The sequence below is a fragment of the Zootoca vivipara genome, chromosome 11 (assembly GCF_963506605.1).
Source record: "Zootoca vivipara chromosome 11, rZooViv1.1, whole genome shotgun sequence".
NCBI lineage: Eukaryota > Metazoa > Chordata > Lepidosauria > Squamata > Lacertidae > Zootoca > Zootoca vivipara.
The window spans coordinates 50499507-50525249 of record NC_083286.1 but is presented as its reverse complement, the minus strand read 5'-3'; the positions used below and the strand labels follow the sequence as shown (position 1 = coordinate 50525249).

Sequence of the window (25743 nt, the reverse complement as noted above, 5' to 3'; positions counted from 1 at the left end):
GCAGTTTGCCTTTAAATGGAAAGATGGGATATAGATCTTTTAATAAAATGTTTCTTTTAGTTATTAGTAAGATCAGCTGGAGTCAATCAATTACAGTTCATGCTATATTTAGGGGATTCATTTTTAATTTGTTCCCTTTGTATCTAAAAAGTACAGGGAGTTGCTGAGTTCTCAACTATCCAACTACAGGGCAGGATTTATGATACAGTGATGGTTTTTTGTTATGTGATTGTTTTCTTTAGGTGTTTGATGCTGGTGATTATTCCCTGTTATGCTCAGTCCCCAGTGAGAATGGACAGACATGGACAGGTGGCGATTTTGTATCAGCGGACAAAGTAATCATATGGACAGAAGATGGTCAAAGTCTTATATATAAACTGCCAGCCAGGTAAACGGGGACGAAAGGGTTTCACTTTTAATCGTTTCATTTAAAGGAACTTGCCTTCGTGCTATTGGTTTAGAACAGAAATAGGTGATGTTAACAAACTGAATACCAAAGCATGGTCGGATCCTGGCTTCTTTAAACTAAATTATGGCTGGGGAAAACCACAGTTCCCTCGCTTTGGAAATTGTGGTTAGTTCTAAAATGGAAGGTTTTGAACTCTTTGCATGTGGGAAGGGAGGGGAAACATAACTGGGCACGCTTTCCTCTGCAATGCTAAATGAAGGTTGAATGTAAATTCAATTTACAATGAAAAGCCTGAAAGACGCAAGAAGTTCCTACTGTCCATATGTTTGCATTCATGAAGGCTCTTCCTTGCTCAGGGCCGCCTTAAGCCTATCTGGCGCCGTGGTGCAATGATCCCTCCGGCGCTCCCCCATGCCCACCTTTCCCTCCGGACAAGCTGGACAGGGTCTTTTCCTCCTCTTTCTCCCTTTGGGGTCTCCATCTCCTCCCTCCCCTCTCCCCTCTTTCCATCCCGGGGTCTCCAATGACGCATGGCTCGGTTGCCAGGGAACTGGCTGCGGAGGGAGGGGGCAGCAGTGATTCCCCAAAGAGAGGGAGGGCGCAGAGATAAAAAAGGGCTCTCCGTGGCGTGTCCCACCCCAAAGCGCGCCTCCAGCCTGGAGAGGGAAGAGTCCCACAGAGCTCATGTAGCCCACCCCGGGTCTGTGGTGCCCTCCGCAAACCTGCCAAGCGGGTCCCCGTCCGTCCCCCCACCCCGACTTGAGCTCCTTCCCGGCCGCCTTGCACCCTCCTCCAGTCCTGTGCAGTGGCAGGAAAGGGCTGGAGAAGCGCTCCGGCCACCAACTGTGGTGTCGAGAGGAGAGGCAGCCGTCGGGGATTGTGCCCGCCTCCCGGCACAGGGAGGGAGAGGGAGGGAGGGATGGAGGGCTGATCACTGTGCCCGGCTCGACAATTGCCTCCTCCTGCCTTCCCCCTGGCGGCGGGCAGGCTGCCACCCCACCAAGCCGTGGCCCCCGGACCTCTTCCCTGGCGCCCTCCAGCGCCCGGCGCCGTGGTTCCCCACGCCACTAGCCTCTATGGCTAAGATGCCTCTGTCCTTGCTCAATAACACATACAGACTGCTCTCAGTTATACCCCCCTGCCAAGATAAGGCTTTCTGATTCAGTGGAGTCTTCTGTTAACAGAAGTAGGGAAGGAGGTATTTTTCCTGATTTTCCCCTATGCCTTCCCACATGTATTCTAAAGGGTTGGGGGAACTGTATGAGAACAGTTTAGTAATTGGCATGGAGGGCTGCAAGAGAGAGGGGGGAAATTTGTAAAAAATACATCTCCCCACCCACCACTTTTTAGCTCTTTGAAGCCTCTGCTGGAGGAACACAATTGGATGGAACGCTATGTGATTAGCCTCTGTGGGTTCTTTCGGCATAAAGTGACAGGGACAAGCATTTTGTGCGAGAAGTGGCCAGTTAAATAAGTATAAGAACCTGGAGGAGGTTCTATAGACCATTCCACCTCTGAGCCATTGATGTTGACCTAGTAGGTCAAACTAGCTCCTGAAGCAAATGAGGGAGCCTCAGCTCATACCTAGCTATGTAGCCTGCGACCAATACATGTACACTGAAGCTGTGAGATTAAGCTTGTTATGTTTTGCCGTCTTTATATGTGTGGCTCTCCTCCGCAGCTGCTTGCCAGCTAGTGACTCATTTCGCAGTGATGTTGGAAAAGTTGTTGAAAATCTAAATCCCCCTCAACTCCATTGTGTTGTGGACAGAGCAGTGGAGAAATCAGATAAACAGGTAAGACTTTATTTGGGTTGCTGCAGTGTTCACAGCAAGGGGGCTTGTTAATTAAATGCTGTGTGGACAGTCTTGCAGTGAACATATTGAAACTGACTTTCCCAGCATCAAGTCTCTTATGGCCTCTGCTGACTGGAAGGGTCTGTCTAAGCCAGGGTTTCCCCAAACTGTTTTTGGGACTACAATTCCCATCATCCCTGGGCACTGGTCCTGCTAGCTAGGGGTGATGGGAGTCTTACCTTCCAAGTCCTGGACTGCAGAATCCGGGACCGGCAGCTGTGTGACACCGGAAGTTGCATCGACGTAACTTCCGGTGTCGCTTTGCCCTTCTATGGGCACCAAAAATGGCCGCCGCCGGCTTCAAAAGTCGCTTGTACGCATGTCAGGAAGTGTGTCAACGCAATTTCCAGTGTCGCTCCGCCCATCTATGGGCACCAAAAATGGCCGCTGCCGACACCGGAAGTCGCATCTATGCACTTCCGGACATGCATAGACGTGACTTTTGAAGCCGGTGGCGGCCATTTTTTGTGCCCATAGAAGGGCAAATCGGAAAGAAAAAAATGGCCGCCGGCAGGAGAAAATAACAGAGAAAAACGGGAGACGAAGTGATACCGGGGACCACCGGGAAAAGGTAAGTAAAAACGGGGGTTTCCCAGGGAAAACGGGGTACTTGGCAGCTATGATGGGAGTTGTAGTCCAGAAAACCAGCTAGAACCGCAAGTTTTGGAAACTCCAATCTAAGCGCTCAGGTGTGGCTTGCCCCAACCCATTCTACCTTAAATGGTTTAACTGCAAATGCTGAGGATCAAACCTGAAACCTCCATGTATTCACCAAGAGCTATGCAAAAATGGGATTCTGCTGCTCAAGGTTGCCCTCTACTTCTTCCTTTTTCTCTGAGATCACTCTGATGCCTCTTTCTCTTTTTTGCAGTTATTAATCTGCCCTCCTGTGACTCGGTTCTTCTACGGCCGCAGAGAGTGCTTTCACAAGCTGCTTATTCAGGGAGACTCCTCAGGGAGGCTCAGCATTTGGAGTATCCCAAATTCACTTGACCATCCAATTGTGACAGAAGGTAGCTCCTTTGCAGTTAACTTTTTGCATGCATCTTCAGCGCAGACATTCCCCTTTATAAGAATGGTGCTCGTTTCTCTAAAATCTAGCAAGTCTCTAAAAATCCTTGAAACACTTCGGCACTCCCTGTGGGAGTCAATCGCTAGATTCCCCTGCACACAATTTAATTGCTCGTGATCTCTGTTTCAGTTACAAAGCAATTCATAAAAACTAAGCTCTAAAAGAACGGCTGTGTTTAGGCAGTTGTAATGTCTTGTGACACTTCAGACCTGAAAAAAGGAAGATTATGGCATGAACATAATCTTCTGTGGGATGTTATTTGAAAGTCACTCCTATTGAAAATAAGTCTTCATCAGATGTGCGAAGTAAAAAAAGCTGTTGAGTGTAATACATGCAGACAGGCATGGTGAGAATAAAGGACAGAAACACATCCTGAAATGAAGGGCAGCATACATGAAAAAGACACTTAGATGAAGAAGTAATCAAACTTTATTCTAATAAGCCTTTTTGAGGTGTAACAATGAGTTCTGAATTGTCAAGATTAAAAAAGCAGCCTCTCTTTCGTGGTAATCTAATGTTAGTATGAACTTGGGTCTGCAATATTTAGCCTGTTTTATAGGTTAGATTAAATTATATATGGATAGCTTGATTTAAAAAGGTCACTCCAATTAATCAGGCCATAGAGGAGGAGTTGTTTTAAAAAGCCCACCTTATTCTTAATATGGGAGCTCTTTGCAAAAAACATATTGAAAGAGACATTCTTAGGGTGTGTGAAAGGGAAGGCATATAGCAGGATAGTGTCCGCCATGACTTTTGCAGTCATTATCTAGAATAATGTGCCCTTTTCTTCACAGTTGTTTTTTCGTGTACAAATGTATGCAGATTTAATAGATCAAATTCCAAATGATGAATTGATTAAGATTTCTTTAATCAGAGCACAATTGTTAATCGTAGATCGCAGTGTTCTACCTACCACTTTCCCTAACCAGCATCTCTCTCTAAAAGTGTAGTGGGGGTGGTGTGTGTGTGTGTTTCAGATTTCTCCACAACCCTCTGGAGTAGATTGGGCAGGGGGGTTGTGTTGGGAGCGGAAGGGAAGTCCTCTTGCAGGCAGAAGTCCTTGTGCTAACGGGAGGACTTTAATGGGTACACTAGAGATAGGAAGGCCTGGGAAAAACGAAAAAAACCCCAGTCCCCCCCCCCTGGTTTTTCCCAAAGCCTTTTTTTCCCGGAAAAAAGAGAAAAAAACAGTTTGATATTGTTTGAATATTCCACACACTTCTTTTCCAATTTTGGCTATAAAAAAAAATCTACAAGCACGGCTAGCCCAGAAATATTTTAACTAGCGCACTTGCCTGCACAAACCAATATTGGTAACCTGCAGCATCAAAGAAAAGAAGAAGCCCCAGTTTGTGAATAATTTCCCAGATTTGTCGCCAATATGTGATCCTTACTTACTGTGGACAACCTGGCAGGGCCCATTTCCAAACACAGTTTTGAAAGGCTTAGTTTAACTGAAAAGCTTTGAGAACACTTGTACTTCTACAGCGCTTCATTCCGAGCATTTTGTTTTATTCCTTTGTTCTTGAAAGCAGGATTGAAAGTGACAACTTCCACTTCCCTGCAAGAAGCGTTCACCAAACTTGCTCCTCGTCCTGCTGGAATCATAGATCAGCTGAGCTTCATGCCCAATAGCGATGAGCCGCTTAAAGTGACGGCAAGTGTATATATCCCTGCGCATGGACGCCTGGTTTGCGGCCGCGAAGATGGAAGCATTATTATTGTACCAGCAACTCAAACTGCTATAGTTCAGCTCCTGCAAGATGAGCACGTGCGCAGAAGGGGTGTGTGAGCCATCGTTAAAAGTTTGCCTTGAAATGTGGTGTTGAAGCATTTTGTTTGTTCTGCTGATACTTGAAGAGGGCACTGTGATGTAGTGGTTCTTCTGGTTTGGGGGTGTCTTCCTGCATCTGTTAAAATAGTAAAACAAACACAGGCACTTAGTTTTAAAATCAAATGATATATGTGAGTGCTTTTGGTCCCACTTCTGAATTATGTTTCTGTGCTCTAGAAAGTGGAAGAGCTAAACGTTGCATTTACAAATGCAAAGCGTTGGAGTGCAGTTTGCAACTCTGCTGGTAAAACCACCCAAAGACTCCCTAAATGGACCATAGAAAAGGTCTATTATGGGTGTGTGTTTTGCTGAGTGGATGTGATGACAGTTTGTTTTGGGTTACCAGTAGTAATTTCTAATACTGAAATCCTTAAAATGACATTCATACCCATTGCATGTTGTGGTTTTTGGGTCTCCTCCCTAACTTTTTAGGTTGGCCGCCCCACAGAACTCTGCGTGGCCATCGGAACAAAGTCACCTGCTTGCTGTATCCCCACCAAGCCTCCCCTCGTTACGACCAAAGATACCTGGTGTCAGGCGGCGTGGATTTTTCCGTCATTATCTGGGACATCTTTTCTGGAGAAATGAAACACATCTTCTGTGTGCACGGTGGGGAAATCACGCAACTTTTGGTCCCTCCGGAAAACTGCAGTGTAAGTTGGTGAATGCCTGTGTGTGACGGACAGCAGAGCCAGGCCAGAGTCTGGTTGTGCAGTCCCCCCGAAATTACACCAGAGTTCTGGAGCCCATTGCTGATTGGCTACAAAGTCAGTGAGTCACAGAAGGGGGAGGAGCAGCACTTAGGGAGGGAGGATAAAAAGGGGCAGTTTCTGAGGGAGAGAGTTAGATAGGGCTACGGTTCAGGTCAAGAGAGAGGGCTTGATTTGAGATCAGAGATAGGGAGTGGGGTAGGATTTGACTGAGGGAGAACTGGTTCTGGGTTAAGTTAAACATCTACACTGAGGAGACTATCCATAGCGAGAGGACAGTGCCTCACAGCTTAGAAAGGGAGAGTGTCCTGGGAGGGCTGCGTCTGAGCCAGGAGAGGTAGAGCCTGTGGGAATTCAGGCTACGTGGGTCTCATACTATTTTTTAAAAATATTTTTTATTAAATTTTCCAAATAAACAAAACAAATTACATTCCAACATATATTCATCCTTCTCGTTCCATCTTATAAATCAAGTTCACATCGTAGGATTTATTTCAATCCCCCAAGGGTCTTCAAACTTCTACAGTTATTATTGATATAGTCAATAAATTTTCTCCAGTCTCTCTGGAACTTTCTCTCGCCCTGATTTCGGACCCCGCAGGTCAGTTTTGCCAGTTCAGCATAGTCCATCATCTCCGTTTGCCACTCCTCAATCGTCGGTATCTCCTGTAATTTCCTGTAATTTGGGCTAGTAAAGTCCTCACCGCGGTTTTGCATACATAAATAGTCTTTGATCTGCCTTCGCCATTTCCTCTCCCATCAAGCCTAGCAAAAATGCTTCTGGCTTTTTGGGAAAGGTATATTTAAACATCTTTTCCAGTTCATTATAGATCATTTCTACCTGGGTCTCATACTAGCCATGGGACGCGGTTGGCGCTGTGGGTTAAACCACTGAGCCTAGGGCTTGCCGATCAGACGGTCGGCAGTTTGAATCCCTGCGACAGGGTGAGCTCCCGTTGCTCGGTCCCAGCTCCTGCCAACCTAGCAGTTCGAAAGCACATCAAAGTGCAAGTAGATAAATAGGTACCGCTCCAGCAGGAAGGTAAATGGCGTTTCCGTGCGCTGCTCTGGTTCGCCAGAAGCAGCTTAGTCATGCTGGCCACATGACTCGGAAGCTGTCTGTGGACAAACGCCAGCTCCCTCGGCCTATAGAGCGAGATGAGCACCACAACCCCAGAGTCGTCCGCGACTGATCCCTTTACCCTTTACCTCATACTAGCCAGGAGGGGAGAGTTCTTCTTAGGTAATCACTTAAGTTTTCCCTCACACAAGATAAACTGTGGTAAATTGTAGAAATATGTGTAATTGGTATGCAGTGAGGTATGTGCACTATAATTAATTGGGGGCATTTAGCAGGGTGAGTCCACCACACTACTAATTGGTGGTAAGCAGTGGACTCGCTATAGCCTGCTTGGATTATGGCCTCGCTTATTGTGGTTAGAACAGAACTGTTTCTGCTTTGACTTACAGACCCTTTGCTCTGGTTCATGTGATGGCTTTTTCTATTGGTAAATGCTTGTGGGCATTCTAGGTGAACGCTTCTTAAAATTCATTTAGAAAGTTATATAAATAGTTCAAGGTAACTGAAAGCATCCATTGTATTGCATGATTCTTTGAACTGCTGTGCGTAGGTAGAAAATCGTAGAATTTGACATAGGTGTTTATCCAGGGTTTTTTCCCCATTCAACCTCTGCAGGTACATAGAATCATAGAACTGTAGAGTTGGAAGGGGTTGCAATGCAGGAATCTCAACCAGATTATACATGGCAGGTGGCCATCCAATCTCTGCATAAAAATCTCCAAGGAAGGAGAACCCACGGACAAACAGCTCTTGCTGTCAGAAAGTTCTCCCTGATGTTTAGTGGGAATCTCCTTTATTGTAACTTAAATCCATTGGTTCAGGTCCAACCCTCTGGAGCAGGAGAAAACAAGCGTGCTCCATTTTCCCTGTGACAGTCTTTTAGATGTTTGAAGAGGAGGTATTTCTAAAACAAAGCAAGAGAATAGGAGCTACTCGGGAATATGATGGAAACTCAGGGGCGGTAGCTCTGTTGGTTCCCAGGTTCAATCCCCAGCATTTCCAGGTAGACCTGGAAAAGACTCCTGGAAAGCTCACTAGGTGAGTCAGAACCAAGTACAGGCTCATGCTTTAATTGTAATGGCGGACTTTGCTGTTTTCTCTACAGCTGTTTCTACTTTGGCTTAAGCCAGTGCGCAGTGCAATGGCTTTTAAACAGAGGTGGTTTGGGTTTAAACAGTACTGTATTTGGGATTCACGTGCGTCTCTTGCTCAAACATTCAAGGGGTTCCCATGATATCCAGCCTCTTCCTTCTGATGGCTTACTGACTAAATAAATGACAAGTACATTGTTTTTAAGATCCGGTGGATTTGCAACTAAAAGATATCTGACAACTGAAAAAAATATTATTTCCTCCTTTTCAGTCGAGAGTCCAGCATTGTGTTTGCTCTGTTGCCAGTGACCACTCAGTAGGACTTCTGAGCTTACGGGAGAAAAAGTGTATCATGTTAGCTTCCCGGCACCTCTTTCCTATTCAAGTCATAAAGTGGAGACCATCAGATGACTACCTAGTTGTGGGCTGTTCAGATGGCTCTGTGTATGTCTGGCAGATGGATACTGGTAAGATACTGTGTAAGAAGGGGCTTAATAATTTCAGGCGTACCCTTTAGCAACGTAGAAGGTAGCTCAGCAGCTCCATCCAATTTTTAATTTTGGAAAGGTTATTACTTGTGCTTTACCCTGCCAAATAAATCTGCTTTGAGAAACATATATGCAAAGCTGCAGTGAATTAGGGGTTATTTGGCTATGAAATGCATGATAAAAGGGGAAATGGCTGACTTCTCCCATTTTGTTGCCTTTCTTCTTTTATTGTAGAAGATAAATCATTAGTAACTTTGGGTGGGATTCAACTAATGAGTTCTGTCACCCAAAGCCCCTGCACAAGGGCTTGTGCTTGTGCAATGGGACCTTCCTCCTCTGCTCCCCAGTTTTTCCCTGTGCCCTCCGAAATTGGCTCTGAAGGAATTGTAATACTAACTCAAGAGTTTGTGCAGATAGGATAGGATAGGATAGGATAGGATAGGATAGGATAGGATAGGATAGGATAGGATAGTGATTTATTTGACAAGTACTTGCATACTTGGAATTTGCTTTGGCTAATTTTACAATGTAAACGTACTTTATACAAAATATCTGTTAAAAATCTATGTGAGGATCGGAGTGTGCAGAACACTATTTCAAGCAAAGAGGAGCCACTCCGACTGCGCCTGGAGTTTTTGCCTTCTGTCCCTGTAGTGACTTCAGAACAGGTTGAGGTGTTTGTTGGTGCCTCTGGCGCCGAGCGAATGGCACTAGTTGATAATGCTTGACTTTGCTATAAAACTGATTCAGGTCGTTTCCCAGTTTTTGACTCTCCGGAGCAGAAGAATATGTTCTCTTATATTTTTTTTGACTTTGAGTTTTGAGCAAGCACAAAATGGCCTAGAGCTCATTCTTCATAGTATAGTTTACAAAGTACTTTGCAAGAAAATCATAGGAAGTACATTGCTGACCAGCTAGGCCGTACTGAGCCCCAAAACTTCACAAGAGAAGGAAAGTTAACTACTCTTAACTTTGGATGGATGTTTTGGATGCATTTTAACTACAGCCAGTTCGCCCCTTTATATCTTGTTAAGGTGCTCTTGATCGCTGCGTTATGGGAATAACAGCCGTGGAGATCCTGAATGCCTGTGACGAGGCTGTGCCTGCCGCAGTCGATTCCCTCAGCCACCCTGCTGTCAACTTAAAGCAGGCCATGACTCGACGTAGCCTTGCGGCACTGAAAAACATGGCCCATCAGAAGCTCCAGACTCTTGCCACAAACCTCCTGGCCTCCGATTCAGCTGACAAAGTAAGCTTTGGTTGCGTCTTGTTAATACACATGCTTGCGGAATCCCTGCTGTCAGGACAGATTGTGTGTTGAGCGGGGCCCTGTGTATTGCAAGGAATCCATAAGATGGTGGTCTTGGCAGCGTCCCAGCCACATCATACTCCTTTGGCTTTGGGTGAAGTGACTGAAGAGGAGACAGAATCGGCCTGGGACCATCTGAGGTCCAGTACCGAGGGCCTCCTGGTGGTTCCCTCGTTGCGAGAAGCCAAGTTACAGGGGACCAGGCAGAGGGCCTTCTCGGGTGGAACGCCCTCCCATCAGATGTCAAAGAGAAAAACAGCTACCAGATTTTTAGAAGACATCTGAAGGCAGCCCTGTTTAGGGAGGCTTTTAATGTTTAATAGATTATTTTATTTCATTTTTCTGTTGGAAGCCGCCCAGAGTGACTGGGGAAACCCAGCCAGATGGGCGGGGTATAAATAATAAATATATTATTATTATTATTATTATTATTATTATTATTATTATTATTATTATTATTATTATCCTTGTGCTTGGCTTGTGCTTCCTTTGCAGTAGCAGAATGTGTGGTGGCCAGCTGCTATGGCCAGACGCCTTCGCCAAGTGCAGCTTCTAAGGAGGAGATTTGAAAAGTAGCCTGAGGGGGTTGTGGGGCTCTAAACATCTGCCCAGAGCTCTACCGCTAACAGCAACACTGGTTGCCATTCATTTATATGGGAGGAAGTGGGAGGGGCACATAGAAGGGTGCATGGTAGCAGTCATAAATCGCTATCTAGATGTGTGTGGAAGAATGTTTTGTAGGAACAAAGGAGGCTGCCATATACTCAGTCAGGCCATTGATCCAGTATTGCCTTCACCGTCTTTGGCTATGCGTGTGGTTAGTGGGGAGAGAGCTTAACCACAAGTCTGGGTACAGATAGCATACTTGCCCAAACTTTGGCTTAGCCCGGTGTGGCATGTGAATTCTTCTCCAGGAGCCTGCATGTTCTCACTTTTGTTTGGCTCCATCTTTTGTACCTTGCTTTCCAAGGCTCAAGGCAGCTTCTAACAGGAAATAAACCAGAAAAGCAATGAAAGAATCAGCAAAACATTTTTTTTAAACACAGTATAAAAAGTGTATCCAGCATTAATTGTTAACTTGACAGTTACAGCAAGCACAGAAATGACTAGTAAACAGGTGATGACTGGACATTCTTGTCTGATGGATTAAAGAGATGGAGTATCCTGGAAATTGTGAAATGAAAGCTCGTGTTTTAGGGTCGCTGTATTTCGAAGAGCAAAAAAGAGGACACATTTGCCAACTTCTGCTTTTAACTATGGATCGCTATGACTACTCAACCAATTAAAAAGAGGGTGTGTCCTGGAAAAGGAGGTCATATGGCAACAGGGAACCAGGCAGAGGGCCTTCTCGGTAGTGGCGCCCGCCCTGTGGAACGCCCTCCCATCAGATGTCAAAGAGAAAAACAGCTACCAGATTTTTAGAAGACATCTGAAGGCAGCCCTGTTTAGGGAGGCTTTTAATGTTTAAGAAATTATTGTATTTTATTTTTCTGTTGGAAGCCGCCCAGAGTGGCTGGGGAAATAATAATTATTTTTATTACTTCTACACTGAAACGGTTGATGCTGTAAGCATCGGCCTCTATATAATGTACTAGGTGCTTTCAAACCCAGTCCGCCTTCCCACCCCCCACCCCGTGGTTAAAGTCTTTTACCTGATTTATGGTGTTTTCCCCCCTCCCTTTCTGTAATGTGAAAACTTTCAAGTATGGAAAGACATATTCCAGCCACATCTGCCCCTTTTGCGAAATAATTTGTGATAGCGATTGAAGCCAGGATCTGTGAGTGAGTCCTACATATGGCTTGCAACTGTTATTGTTCCTTAGTTCACAAGGAAAACCAACGCAGAAGGTGGTTTGCATGTAGGGATCACAGCTTCATGAAAAATGCATTCAAAGTGAGCCACTAGGGATCAGCCTTGCCACTTTCCTTGCATGGGGGTTTGTCTCGCCACTGTGGTGTAGAAATTTCTCATCTCTTTGGGGGGGGGGGGGAATTGGGCAAGAGGAATCTCCTTTAATGGCTTTGGCTTTTGACTACAGTAAAGGAGCAGTCCTAGATGGGAGTAGATGGAGGATCCTAATAGCTAGTTTTATGGGCAATTTTAAAGTGAGAAAACTATTCATAAATATTACAAATTAATTTTTTTTTTGCGGGAAATTGACTTCATGGCACAATGTCATGCAACTCCAGAAGGCAAAATCCCAGGCAAAATCTTTACAGCGTTCTAAATAAGGTTTCCTAACATGTGAGAGAGTAGAAATACAGAAGATGAGATTTAAAACTGGAAAGTGATTTGATATGAAATTGTTTATTACGGTTGTAAACAAGTGATTTGATATGCTGCCTTAGGCAAGCTTCTTATTAGTAAGGCAGCTTATAGATGATATATTAAGATAAAAATGCACTTGTTTTTAAAGTATTATAGGAAGTTTTATATACTTTAGAATGCACCAAGCAAATCCCATGTCTCATTCCCTGCACACACCCCACCCTTGTTTATTATCCCACATTCCACTGTCTGCTGGCTGTTTATTGTAGTTCTGCCTTGAATTTCTACTATCAGGTAGTGACATGGACCTTAGCTGTTAAACATTTTAATTTTTTAAAAATTCAAACAATAGATATTTTCCCTCCCCAAAGCCAGTACCTTTTTCGCTAAGTTGAAAATTCAAGCTGTAATGCATTCTATGCCGGACTGCCCTTGAAAACTGTTCAGAAACTTCAACTGGCACAGAACCTGGTCTGGTTTATTTAGACGGAACCACATACATCAGTTCTGCCTATGACCACATTATGGTGTTGATGCTTACCTTTTAAGCCTAAATGGCTTGAGGTCTAGATACCTGAAGCAGTGTCTTCTCCCATTTTAATTGTCCTCAGCATTAAGATGATCAGAGGCAACCCTTATCCATGATTCATCTATTGACACTATGCACGTACCAAACAGAGGTGGTGGCACACCAACTTTGGAATGCACAGGAGAGGCGTGCTCTGCGACAACACTGCATTCCTTTCAGCGCTGGGTTAAAACCTTTTGATCTGCAGAAGCACTTAAAATTACCATGCTTTTAGTTGCTTTTATGTTTTTCATATTGCATTGTGGGTTTTAAAATTATTATATGTATACTGGCCCAAATGAAAGCATGGCTTATCCTTTTAGAAAAAAAACAAACAAATATGAAATCAGTTCTAACACTTTCTTCCCGTGTTTCTCCAAAAATAAGACACCGTCTTATATTTATTTTTCCTCGAAAAAACACACAGTGGCTTATTTTCAGGGGATGTCTTATTTTTTTTATTAAGTATGGTACAGTTTAACCTACAAGGTTAAACTGCCTATCACTATGGCTTATTTTCGGAGAAACACGGTACTTGCTCTGCTAGACTAATTGAAGGTCGCAGAATCCCGTGAGGGCTGGTAGAATTGGACAGAGGTCCTGTGCATTCCCCCTGATTGGTTGGACCTGAGTGCAGCATCCCTATTCTTGGTTTCTCTCTTTTGGATTTTGAGTGTTATGAAGGTAGGCCTGATAGTTTATGCCAATACCTGGGGAAATCTCATAGACACAAGGGATCAGGCTTCCCAGGGAAATATTTTGGTGCTTTATGTTCATATTGAACAAGTGCATGGACATGCATTGTTGTTGTTGTTGTTGTTGTTGTTGTTGTTGTTGATGTTTAGTCGTTTAGTCGTGTCCAACTCTTCGTGACCCCATGGACCAGAGCACACCAGGCACTCCTGTCTTCCACTGCCTCCCGCGATTTGGTCAGACTCATGTTGGTAGCTTCATGGACATGCATACATCCATTTATTTTGTATTTGTCTTTGTTTTGATGAAGAATTTTCCTTTTCCTTTTCTTGCGATGTACAATAGCCCCAGCAGCCTCCTATACCCAAATAAGAATGTACTGTATACAAAATATTTAGCTACATGCTGACATTTCCACAGAGATTTAAAAAGATAATAATTAATAGATATATTCTGTAGTGATACTAATTCCTACTCATATTAAAGGTAAAGGGACCCCTGACCATTAGGTCCAGTCGTTATCGACTCTGGGGTTGCGGCACTCATCTCGCTTTACTGGCCGAGGGAGCCGGCGTACAGCTTCCGGGTCATGTGGCCAGCATGACAAAGCCGCTTCTGGCAAACCAGAGCAGCACACAGAAACACCGTTTACCTTCCCACTGTAGGGGTACCTATTTATCTACTTGCACTTTGACGTGCTTTCGAACTGCTAGGTTGGCAGGAGCTGGGACCAAGCAACGGGAGCTCACCCCTTTGCGGGGATTCGGGCTGCCGACCTTCTGATCAGCAAGCCCTAGGCTCTGTGGTTTAACCCACAGTGCCACCTGCATCCCTTACTCACATTAACTTTTATCAAACAAATGGCTAAGGCTCATGATAACCTGATGTGGTGACTGCATTTTGGCACAAACACTATAGCACTGTGATGCCAATATATGAAAGTATACTGAGAAGTTCTGTAGTATTCTTTTGAACAAAGGGTTGCCTTGCTTTCTAATCAGGTTTGACAGTAGAACAGCAGAGGGCATCAGAGATCCACTTTTTGTTAAGAGTCATATTTTCCCCCATGGATTTTATGGTTGGTATTCATAAAATAGGGCAGTTCTGTGTTTTTGCAATCCCCCAGTTTTATATAGATTTTATCCCTGTTTAAAATCAGTGATACTGACCAGTACTAGGATTGCTACCAGCTTCGGCTAATCCATCATATTTCCAATTCTAGCATTCCAGTTTGCTGCCTTATTCCTTGTGTCAAAATGATTTTAATAGGGTAGCAAATTCAAACGGCAGAGAATGTGTATGTGCACTTTGCCTTTAAACATATTAGACTTCTTATAACATTTTCCTGGTGTTTTTAAAGTGCTCTGACAGTGCACTCTTAGGGCTGCATTTAATACTGGTTTGCTACAGGTACAAATAATACTGTTGTATGGACGAACGTGCTATGGCGTGCTATGGTCCATGTGGTCACGAAGAGTCGGACACGACTAAACAACAACATGGACGAACATTTTAAAGAGAAAAGTAACTTCCTGAGCCATTCATCCTTTCCATCTTGCTTTAATTTCCTTTTGTACTTACGATAATTAAACTAGAGAAGTAGAACTTTGAGAAACAAGTTCTCATCAATGTTTCGGATGATTGTGTCTTGCCTTGATAAGCTGACCTGTGTATGAGCCATGCGAATACACACACATAGTCAACTATACCCTCCCATTTTGTATGTATCAGAACTAGCTAACTGCTTTGGAACTGCCCTGAGGTCTGTGGGTTTAGGGCGGTATACAACAACAACAACAACAACAACAACAACAACAACAACAACAACAACAACAAAATTAATAAAGAATATGAATCCAACTCCAGACTCTAGCTTCATATACTGTCTCATTCACAAACCATTGTTCATAGTTTGTCAAATGTTATGCAGGCATCCCTAAAATTGCATGGGGGTTGTGTCCCAGGTCATTGTGCGCTTGTGTGAAATCGTGTGCAATTGAAACACCCCATTCTTCCCCTGCTCTGCCTTGTGCCGCCCCTGCCCCATCCCTGCCCCCACCCTTTTAGTGACATATATTATGATGTTTCCAGGTCACTTCTGCATTTGGCGCTCTCTCTCTCTCTGTGTGCGTGTGCGTGCACGATCACACTCATATTGCTCTTACCTAAAACAGGAGTTGCTTGTATTTCAAAAATTTCATACAAATAATTTTAAAACAATCAAAATCACAGTTTCCCAATTTCGGATGAAATGGGATGGTATAGTTGCCATTGATGGCCCATTTCATGGTAAGGTTTGCCAATGGCAGTTCTCCTTTGCAAAGGTGAGGGAGCTATTAAGGTTGGTCCCTGTGAGAACTGGTAGATGGGCATTTGATCTGATCCAACAGGGCTTTCTTATGGTGTATTCATAGAATCGCAGAATTGTATAGAGTTGGAAGGGACCCCAAAAGTCATCTAGTCCAACCCTCTGAAATGCAGGAACCTCAGCTAAAGCATCCAAGACAGACGGCCATCCAAACTCTGCTTAAAAACCTCCAAGGAAGGAGAGTCCACAACCTCCCAAGGGAGTACGTTCCACTGTCAAGCAGCTTTTATTAAACCCTCACTTGTCATTTTATCCAATTAAATCTTTATCTAATTAAACTTCTCTTAAGAAACAGAAACTGGTGGCTGGATTTGGTGCGTAAACTTGTCTTTGCTGCATGTAAAATAAATAAAAATGAAAATAGACGTGATTAGACAATCAACGGCTTGTTACAAGCTCTTAGATTTGTGTAGTTTGCAGAGAAAAGCGGCATAGCTGACAAACAACCCTTTGCGGTGAGTTCCCAGAAGTCCCTTCACTGCAAGGAGGTGAAAGGGGAAATTGACAAGAGGGTTGAAGCCTCTTGTCAGTTTCACCTCTACAGCCTTGAGCTTCCAAGATTGTCAGTTTCACTGCTGCTCTTTGAAATCTTTCTGGCAGGTTCTGTGGAAATCTTGCTTGAGTTCAGAGAATTACCTGCAAAGGCTGCAAACCGAAGTGGTGAAACTGATGAGCTTTCTCCATCACCGCTATCGCCAGAGAGGGTCCTTCATAATAGGGGTTTCAATTTTTTTCTTCTTCTGTAGGAGTTTTGCCTTTTGTCAATTTCACCATTACTGTGAAGAGTCTTCGGCAGACTCCCTGCGGAGGTGTGTGTGTGTGTGCGTGTAAGGGGGACTTGTCACTTTCACAGCTGCACTTTTCAGCCTTTTGCGTGAGGAATAGATGACATGCAGTGAGTGCTGAACTTGCCAGGGCAGGTGAATGCATGCATGAACAGTTCAGCATGCGGGGAGGGGGAAACACCCACCCGTTTGGGATGGAAGAGGAACGCACGCAGGGAGATAAATTGTTAGAAAAGAAGGAACTGGCCGTGCAATGTGCAGCTGAGGTCAGGAGCAGAGCATTGGGTTTCTTGTTAAATGGCTTAGAGGTTTTGCTAAAATCATACAGTACAGCGGTGCCTTAGTGCTCAAACAACTTGGAACCCAAACACTGCAAACCCGGAAGTAAGTGTTTTGGCTTGCTAACTTTTTTAGAAAGCCGAAGATGCTCCGTTTTGAGTGTTATGCTTCTGATTTGAGTGTTACGTTGAGGTCTGTCTGTTTTTGCTATTTCTTTTGTTTTTGTGGCTCTTTTTATTTTGTTTTTGTGGCTCTTTTTATTTTGTTTTTGTGGCTTTGTGGAACCCAGTTCAGGTACTGATTGATTGATTGATTGATTGATTGTGTGACTGCAGTACATTGTTTATTGCTTTCATTTAATGGATCAGTGGTCTCAATAGACAGTAAAATTCATGTTAAATTGCTGTTTTTAAAAGTCTGGAATGGATTAATCCATTTTGCATTACTTTCTATGGGAAAGCGTGCCTTGGTTTTGGAACACTTTGGTTTTGGAACGGACTTCCAGAACGGATTAAGTTTGAGAACTAAGGTACCACTGTATATAAATTTTGTTAAGTACAAATAAATAAATAAATAAATGCGTAGAATGGAAGCGAAGCAGCTCTAGAATGCAGACTGGAGTAACACAGCTTTGTGAAAATTCTAGGGGCTGGTTTGGGAACAGATACTTCCAACAACTGCTGAAATTGAAGCTTTAAATACTGTCAAACTCTACACTTTCCTACCATGCTTGGATTTTAAACATGGCCCCCTGGCTACAATCTATCAGCTGCCTATGAGGTTTGAGAAGGGCAGGAACAGAGAGGATTTTCAAGGCTCCATCATAACCTTGACAGAGACCATCACATTTCTAGTTACAGGTGTATCTGAAGAAGTGTGCATGCACATGAAAGCTCATACCTATGACAAACTTAGTTGGTCTCTAAGGTGCTACTGGAAGGATTTTCTTTTTTTGTTTCCATCACGTTTCTGTACAGGATACATTGAAATTCATCCGACAAAATATAGCTAGGAAAATGTGATGATGCATTGTGTTCTTCTCCCCGCTCCAACCAATCATTGGGGACCAACTTGTGAGCCCGTTCTCTGCCTGAAAATGTGTTTTGCATGGCGGTGGAAGCAGAGATTGAAATTGACCTCCACTATTTAGACCCCGCAAATGGGATTGGTATTGAAATCAGTCTAATTTGGCACAAGTTGAATGTGGCTTGCACTCTAGCATTGTCTGCTTTCATCATCCTCACTTCCTTGGCAGACAGAGGAAGGATGCACATGCTGTTGACTAGCAAGGTGAGGTTTTGAAGAGGTACAGGTTGATGGCCAAAGACAACATATTGTTCTAGGGGGGCTGAACTGAGCATCAAAGGAGCAGATCTCAAAAACTGGTGAACAGAATCAACGAAGAGTTGCGTATCCAATTTAGCGCCATACATAAATCTCGGGGGTATTTAAGAGGTGTGTGTTTGTTGCAAGCTAATTCATTATTTACTGTCTCAAAGTGGCACTGGTAATTTTAACAATGAATTCGGCAACTGCCCTGTGATCTTGCATTCCAATGTGGGGAAGAAGGAGAAAACCTTGTTAAGGTTGTAATCTGATTTCATACTTTACCTGTGAGCTCAATGGGGCCTCTACTTCTGAGTGGACATATATAGGAATGTGCTGTAAGTCTTCTTTAGACTTCCCATTGTAGATTGGCTCTGTGGGAGACAATGCTTGTCAATGTTTTATTTCTATGAAGGGAGTCCTGCGACCTGTTTATCAACACATGTTAAAAAAAAGTGGGGAACTGTCCGTGCCCTGGTCTTTTTCATACACATGGATGTATGAAATTCATCTCTTGGATGAATTAATTTATCCCTTCTCTTGGGATCCTTGATAGACTTGGACACAGTTTGTACAAGCACTACTATCACGTAAAACCACGTGGATATCCCAACAGATGTGTGCTGGTTCCTAATGATTTTTTTTTTAAAGCATGGGAAAATACAATTAACTGCTCAGCATATTTTTCAAAAACACGTTATACATATTGTTTCGGAGTGTTTCTCTTTTAATTATACTTTATTTTAAAAAAGGAATCATATAGTAATCTTAAATCATTCACATTTCAAGTTTGTTGTTTGCTTCCTTTCAAATGCCACAACTGTTCTCCTATCCAAGATACTCAGGTTATGTTTTGCGCAAACTCTTTTGCAGAGTACTGCACAAGCCAGAGAAATAACTATTGCATGTTTTATTGCAGGGAAATTTGCCTAAGTACTCTCACAACTCTCTGATGGTTCAGGCCCTGAAGACTAACTTAACAGACCCAGATGTCCATGTGCTCTTCTTTGATGTAGAAGCTCTGATTATTCAACTGCTAACTGAAGAAGCCTCCAGGCCTAATACAGCCCTTATTTCCCCAGAGAATTTGCAGAAAGCATCTGGTAGTTCTGACAAAGGGAGCTCCTTCCTGGCTGGCAAACGAGCAGCGGTCCTGTTCCAGCAGGTCAAAGAAACAATCAAAGAGAACATAAAAGAACATCTCCTTGATGAGGACGAGGACGACGAGGAAGCCAGGCAGAGGAGAGAAGACAGCGATCCCGAGTACCGGTCCAGCAAATCTAAGCCCTTAACCCTCTTAGAATACAACCTAACCATGGACACAGCCAAGTTGTTTATGTCATGCCTTCATGCCTGGGGCTTGAACGGTGTTCTAGATGAGCTTTGCAGTGACCGTTTGGGGATGCTGAGACCTCACTGCTCCGTCTCTTTTGGCTTGCTCTCGAGAGGAGGCCACATGTCGCTGATGCTTCCCGGATACAATCAGCCGATAGGCAAGGTGCCCTCTGTTGATGTGGAGGTAGGAAAGTCTGTATCTCCCACGGAGGGACATATCAGAGGAACATACGGCATATCACGTGCAGTAACTACTCAGCACCTCCTCTCCATAATCTCCTTGGCTAACACCTTGATGAGCATGACGAACGCAACATTCATTGGTGATCATATGAAGAAGGGACCAGTCAGGTACCTGTAGAAAAAAAAATTAACCTATTTAATTTACTCTTTCATCATTTGCTGTCTCGCGCCGAACCACCTTTCTTTAGTACACAGTTGTGCGTTCTTTATTGCTAGATCATTGTTTGGTTGAATTTCATCCTAGATCAGGGTTTCCCAGACTTGGGTCTCCAGCTGTTTTTGGTCTGCAATTCCCATCACCCCTGACCACTAGTCCTGCTAGCTAGGGATGATGGGAGTTGTAGTCCAAAAGCAGCTGGAAACCCAAGTCTGGGAAAACTTAGCCTAGATAAACCCAGAGCACAGATTGCTTTTCCTATTCTTTCTTATACCCAGTATTGTTATTCCAACTTGGCTGAAAGTAGTGAAGTTCTAGGTATTTGTACCTGGACACCATTTTGGCGAGGTTTCCGTCAAGTGATTGAAATGTTATATTACATTTCAAATAGGTGAAAGTTACGTTGTTAAGGAGGTAGTTCATAAAATGAAGTTTGGTTTGCTTTTGTCGCTGTCTAGACTCAGTACAGGTTACAGCACTTGACAACTATTTTTGCCTGTCTGGTTTTAAAAATAAAACTTCATGGATAAAATAGAAGCTAAGAAGAAGCTTCTATAAGAATTGAGGTAAGCCTCTCCATCTTCCTCGACCACCATACCCACAGAAGATACTTAATCAGCCATTGGAAGGAAAGAAGGGAACTATAATTTCCAGAAAATAAAAGGGATGGAGGATATCTGGGGTATTGATACGGTAGAAGAGAGGCTGAGAAAGACAATGATTAATTGGGTAAAAACGGTCCCAAGATCTGTGCATGTTTAACAGAAGATGCAACCCATTCTTAAGCTATTCTTATGTGGCCCCAAGCCCAAATATTATATGGTGTGCAATATTTCCTGATTTTACATAACCAATTCTTGATTTTTTTTATTTGTAGACCACCTAGACCAGGGACTCCTGAGCTTGCTAGAGTGAAGACTCCTGCTCCAGTTGCCAGTCCGACAGCTCAGGGGCTGATTAAACAAGGTAACCTCTAGGCCCTTGAGATAATGGAGATATCATTCAGACTGTGGAATTGTCTTAATGATACGTTCTTTTCTCTCTTTTTTCTGAGTGATTAAATTAAGCTGAAATGTCTGATAATTGCAAAGGATGGTCTGATAATTGCAGGTGTTTTATGAAACTGAAGGCTCCTGAGTGCATATGATCTTTTGAGTTCATAGCAGCAACATTTTTCAGGTACCCCATACTTGACAGCCAAGCACCTTTCTGGAGGTTGAGGTGGTGGTCATATGTATCTGATCCACCCTTCTTTGAACTCACCCTGGATTCACCTCCTGGCAGTTCATCAGCAGGGACAGATATGAAACCTGCAGTTGCCATGAGCCTTGCAAGTCCAGTTTTGCAATCTGTTCCTAAACTGATGGATCAGCATAATTACAACTCAGGTTAATCCCGGCGGTTGTTCTGGGGGAGGGAATCTCTAGATCCACTCTGTTTGACTCCCCTCTCTTTAATGCTTGGCATTACTGATCCTGTATATCTCTGGTATTCAGAGGTAGGTAGATTAACCTGTTTGTGTCTCAAGGGAGCCCACAAAAGGGCATGGCTCAGATAATATCTGGGATCTTGGGGGCAGTATTCAGCTACCACATCCCATCAGTGCAAGGATGTCTGCTTGCACAGTGGGACTTCCCCGACCTCTCCTCTCCTCATGTGTGCCTCACCTCCACAAACCTGCTCCGAAGGGTTGGGGGGAACCCTCTAAGACATATTTAGAGGGCACATGGGAAAGGAGAGGGGAATAAAGTTCTGTTGTGCAAGCACAAATCTTTCTTTTTCACTTAACACTATGTCAGATTCCACATTCTCCTTATTTTCTTTCTGGAAAAGGAAACATGTGTCCATTGACACCTGGGCAAAACAGGGTATCACCTCCCTGTAACACCTTTGTTACTCTCTCTTTGTTCCGCACATAGTCTTGTTTAACAGTGATATAAATTTGTTTTCCTAACTGGATCCCATGGTCTGCTAATTCACTCTTGGCAGTGGAAGCCTTTTGTAGTCCTGTAACTTTGGCTTAACCAGAGGGCATCACGGCAGAACTTGGGCTGCAACTGTGTAGAACTTCTAGAACTTCCTCTAGTAAACTTTTCTCCCCTGCTGAGTAGATCATTACACTTATTAAAATGTGTTGATTTCTTGAAGGTAGTTAATCCATTAAGAAAAGCGCCCTGTGCTTCCTATATGTATTAATAGCACTGTACCTAAGACAGAGGGATCTCCTGCCTAGCATCTGATCCTCTTCTCATGACCACTATATTTAAAACACGATAAATCAAGCACATTGTCTTATTTTAGACTCCAGTGTAGATGTCCCCATTGGGTGTCAAGGAGGTAAATGACTATACAACTTTCAGAAGGCACCTGAAGGCAGCCCCGTATCAGGAAGTTTTTTTTAATGTTTGATGATTTTATATGTGTTGGAAACCGCCCAGTGGCGTACAATTATTAGATAATCCACCCCCACCCCACCCCACCCCAGGAAGGTAGCTTGGTTGTGAATGATTTGCAAGAGAAGAAAGTTAGAAATTGAATACAAATCCCCCTGGAAGTCTGTAGAGTAACCCAAGGAAGTGTCCATGAATTTTCCCTACGTGTTTCTTTTCCTTTTTTGAAAATTAGTGGAGAGATAAATTTCATTAACTGAAAAAAACCCTGTTGTCTCCTTTAAAGTCACATTTAATAGCTGAGCAATCAAGTGAATGAAAGCTTTCAGTCTTGCTTTTAATGGGCAATGAACGGATATGAAAGCAAATATTTCAGTATCTCACTGTATGTGATGCTGTGATGAAGTTTGACTTTTCTGTGCAGTAAAGTATGTAAATCATTATGGCTGACATGCATTGGTAGCTGCTAGTCAGCAAAAGGGGCTTCTTCTGGTATGGTGAAGCTTCCCCTTCCCCTTTTCCTCCCCTCAGTCCCTCCAGAGCAGATTTGGGGATGGCACAGGGAACAGGGAAGAAGTATTGCATCAGGCAAGCAGAAGTCCACTAATGTGAGGTTGCATGTCATTTACCGTACTTTTCCATGTATAAGACTTACCTTTTCCCCCCTGTAAAAATCATGCTTAAAAATGGGGGTCGTCTTGTACATGGGTAGTGCATAGGGTGGCTGATTGATTGGTTGCTGCCGAGGCTGTCAGCGGCTATTGTGTGTGTGTGTTATTGGTTGCTGCGTCAATGGGCAGTGTTGATTGACTGGCGGGCGATTGGCAGCTTCTGCTGGCGATGGGACAGACAGGAGGCGGATTTAGCGACGCGTGGGTGAGTGATTTTTGGCAATCCCCCCTAAAAAAAGCTAAAGAAGCTGGGTAATCCCCCACAAAGAAAGCTCAACAACTCTGGGCCATCTTTCCCCATTTTCTTAAAACTGAGTCCCCAAAATTGGGGGGGGGGATCTTATACACAGAAAAGTATGGTACGTTTTTTTTTTAATGTTCACAATGTAGTGTCATCTTAACCATGGTGCACTGGGAGGCCTTTCAAAATAATAATTACTGGTAATAATTAATAATTTCTACCCCACCCATCTGGCTGGGTTTCCCCAGCCACTCTGGGCGGCTTTCAACAGAACATTAAAAACAGAATAAAACCTCAAACATGCCTTCAGATGTCTTCTAAAAGTCTGGTAGTTGTTTTTCTCTTTGACATCTGGTGGGAGGGCGTTCCACAGGGCGGGCGCCACTACCGAGAAGGCCCTCTGCCTGGTTCCCTGTAACCTCACTTCTTGCAGTGAGGGAACCACCAGAAGGCCCTCGGAGCTGGACCTCATTGTCCAGGCTGGACGATGGGGGTGGAGACGCTCCTTCAGGTATTACCATCCTCATCGGTCATCTATTAATGTGGCTCATAATGCTATTGCCATGTTTATAGTTCATGCTATCAGATCTACAATTATTTGCTTACTTCTGCCCTGATAATAAATGGGGGAAAGTTAATCATAAACAGTAACAGCCAGAAGATTTTTATTCATGAAATTGTTAGATTTTTGCTCCACCTTTCTCCTAGTTATCACATTGTAGGTTTTTCTCATCAACCTTCTATCGCTTGACTTGGTGCCTGTGACATGTTGTGCATTTCTGTGAGTTTAACTTTCTTAATTGCAGTGCAGTTAACATGCAATGGACAGTGGCTGAACACAATCAATTCATGCAGCGTTTTTTTTCTTCAGATTGCTCGAACGCCCAGTTCTGCTGGCCTACCAAGCCAGCTGTTGTTACTTTCAGTTACACTGATTGATATAAACAATGACAGCCAGAGAGGCTGTTCTCTTTCTCCCACCCTCGTCACAAAGGAGTGAAGCTTAAATATCGAACAGTAAACTCTGACAATTGGAGTCTGGGTGTATTTTTGGAAAGCTTGTGCATTTATCAGTTCAAGATCTTTACCAATCCTGCTTGTCTATTATTATTGTTGTTATTATTATTATTATTTAATTCACACGTAATACATGCTAGCTGGTTTACAGCTTTGCGCGTGCCATCGTGATGCATTCGCGTGGAAATCATAGAAGAAGTAATTTTGATGCAGATGTCTTAGAGTGACAAAAGAAGTTCACTGCATGAAAACCAAACATACAATTCAGGAAACAATGCTTAATCTGTTCTGGAGCCTGAGCTCATTGTTGTTCTGCAATGGAATAAAGGAGAGGGATTAATTTGAAGATGCTTGTGCATGACATATGGTAATTCTCTGTGAGAAGGAAGTGTCAGCTAGTGACCTCTAAATCTTAACATTGACCTCTGGTTGTAGAATGGTGTGTGCCATAAGGTCTGCCTGTCCTTTCATATGATAATTTGATTCATGGAGCATTAGCGAAACTATAAAGTTTATGGCTGCCTTTGGACTGCCTTCACATTAAAAAAAAAAAAAGAACCCCACCACAAAACGGCCATCGTAAAACTGCAGAAATTTTAATTTGGCAAAAACTATTCTGAGCAATTAACTTTTTTAAAGTGGCTTCTTCACTGAAAGTAGTTGACAATATGCACTAAATCAATCTTAGTGTGGGTACTAAAGAGATTAGTTTTCAAGGTGTTTTATTCGGCCTGGCCTTAAAACAATCTGCAAAGGTCAAAACATTCAAAATTAGACTTGTCTTAACTGTAAAGCTTTATTTGTGCAGTTGTGATGTGGATGATTATTTATATCCTGGTTCTTTGAGTTTATAATTACTTGTGATTTTAAGCCGCAATATTGCTCGTTGTAATGTGGACTTTCTGTTAGTACGTGTAACTGTGACCAGGATTTCCCTACCTAACATGCTCACTCTGCTGTTTAAAATGGGATTGATGCAAGTTTCTTGATTTAACATTTCTTGGTGTACAATACAAGTAACCCAAGTATCACCCTGTGTTCTATAATTGACTTGTTTCTCTCTCACTAGAACTCTTCTTGATGGGTTCTTGTATAGTAATTGCTAATATAGTCCCAGAGAGTTATGGTTCTCCCCCTTTCCCCATTCTTTAGTAATACGAACCGTTTTTCTGAAACGTCTGTCTTCATTTTCCTCTTTATTTCTTCTTTCCTGCTCAAGTTGCTCCTGCTGTTTCTGCTAGCACTGAAGCTGATCTCTCTGGCTCTGACCCTGCTCCTTTACATACCTGTTTCTTAGTAAATGAAGGTATTCTCACCTCCGTTTCTATCTACTTGGCCTTTTTCTTTTTCTTTTTCTTTAAACTAACTTGCTCTCTTGTTGTTACATGCCTCTTCTAATCTGCACATTCATTCACTTCTCAATTTGAAAACAAGCTTCATTTAGCAACCTTTATTTGCAACTAATGATTAGTTTTAATTCATTTTTCTCTGCCTTTAAGTGATGATTGCACATCACTTAAGCAGCTAGCTTATCTGACTGGAAAAAAGAAA

General features: G+C 43.2%; 1 protein-coding gene across 4 annotated transcripts in view; it reads left to right on the top strand.

Annotated features, from left to right (window-relative positions):
• The window catches only part of WDR7 (WD repeat domain 7), a 206361-nt gene that overhangs the window by 26838 nt on the left and 153780 nt on the right, over nucleotides 1-25743 (top strand). The window contains exons 8-17 of one of the 4 annotated variants that reach the window (XM_060280350.1): nucleotides 243-388; nucleotides 2091-2205; nucleotides 3137-3278; nucleotides 4873-5121; nucleotides 5604-5824; nucleotides 8325-8520; nucleotides 9576-9790; nucleotides 19058-19824; nucleotides 20751-20839; nucleotides 25412-25498. In XM_060280350.1, the coding sequence (XP_060136333.1) occupies nucleotides 243-388; nucleotides 2091-2205; nucleotides 3137-3278; nucleotides 4873-5121; nucleotides 5604-5824; nucleotides 8325-8520; nucleotides 9576-9790; nucleotides 19058-19824; nucleotides 20751-20839; nucleotides 25412-25498 (2227 nt within the window). Of the gene's footprint in view, nucleotides 1-242; nucleotides 389-2090; nucleotides 2206-3136; nucleotides 3279-4869; nucleotides 5122-5603; nucleotides 5825-8324; nucleotides 8521-9575; nucleotides 9791-19057; nucleotides 19825-20750; nucleotides 20840-25411; nucleotides 25499-25743 lie in introns of all 4 variants that reach the window. The other 3 variants (XM_060280349.1, XM_060280352.1, XM_060280351.1) reach the window with 3 other exon arrangements.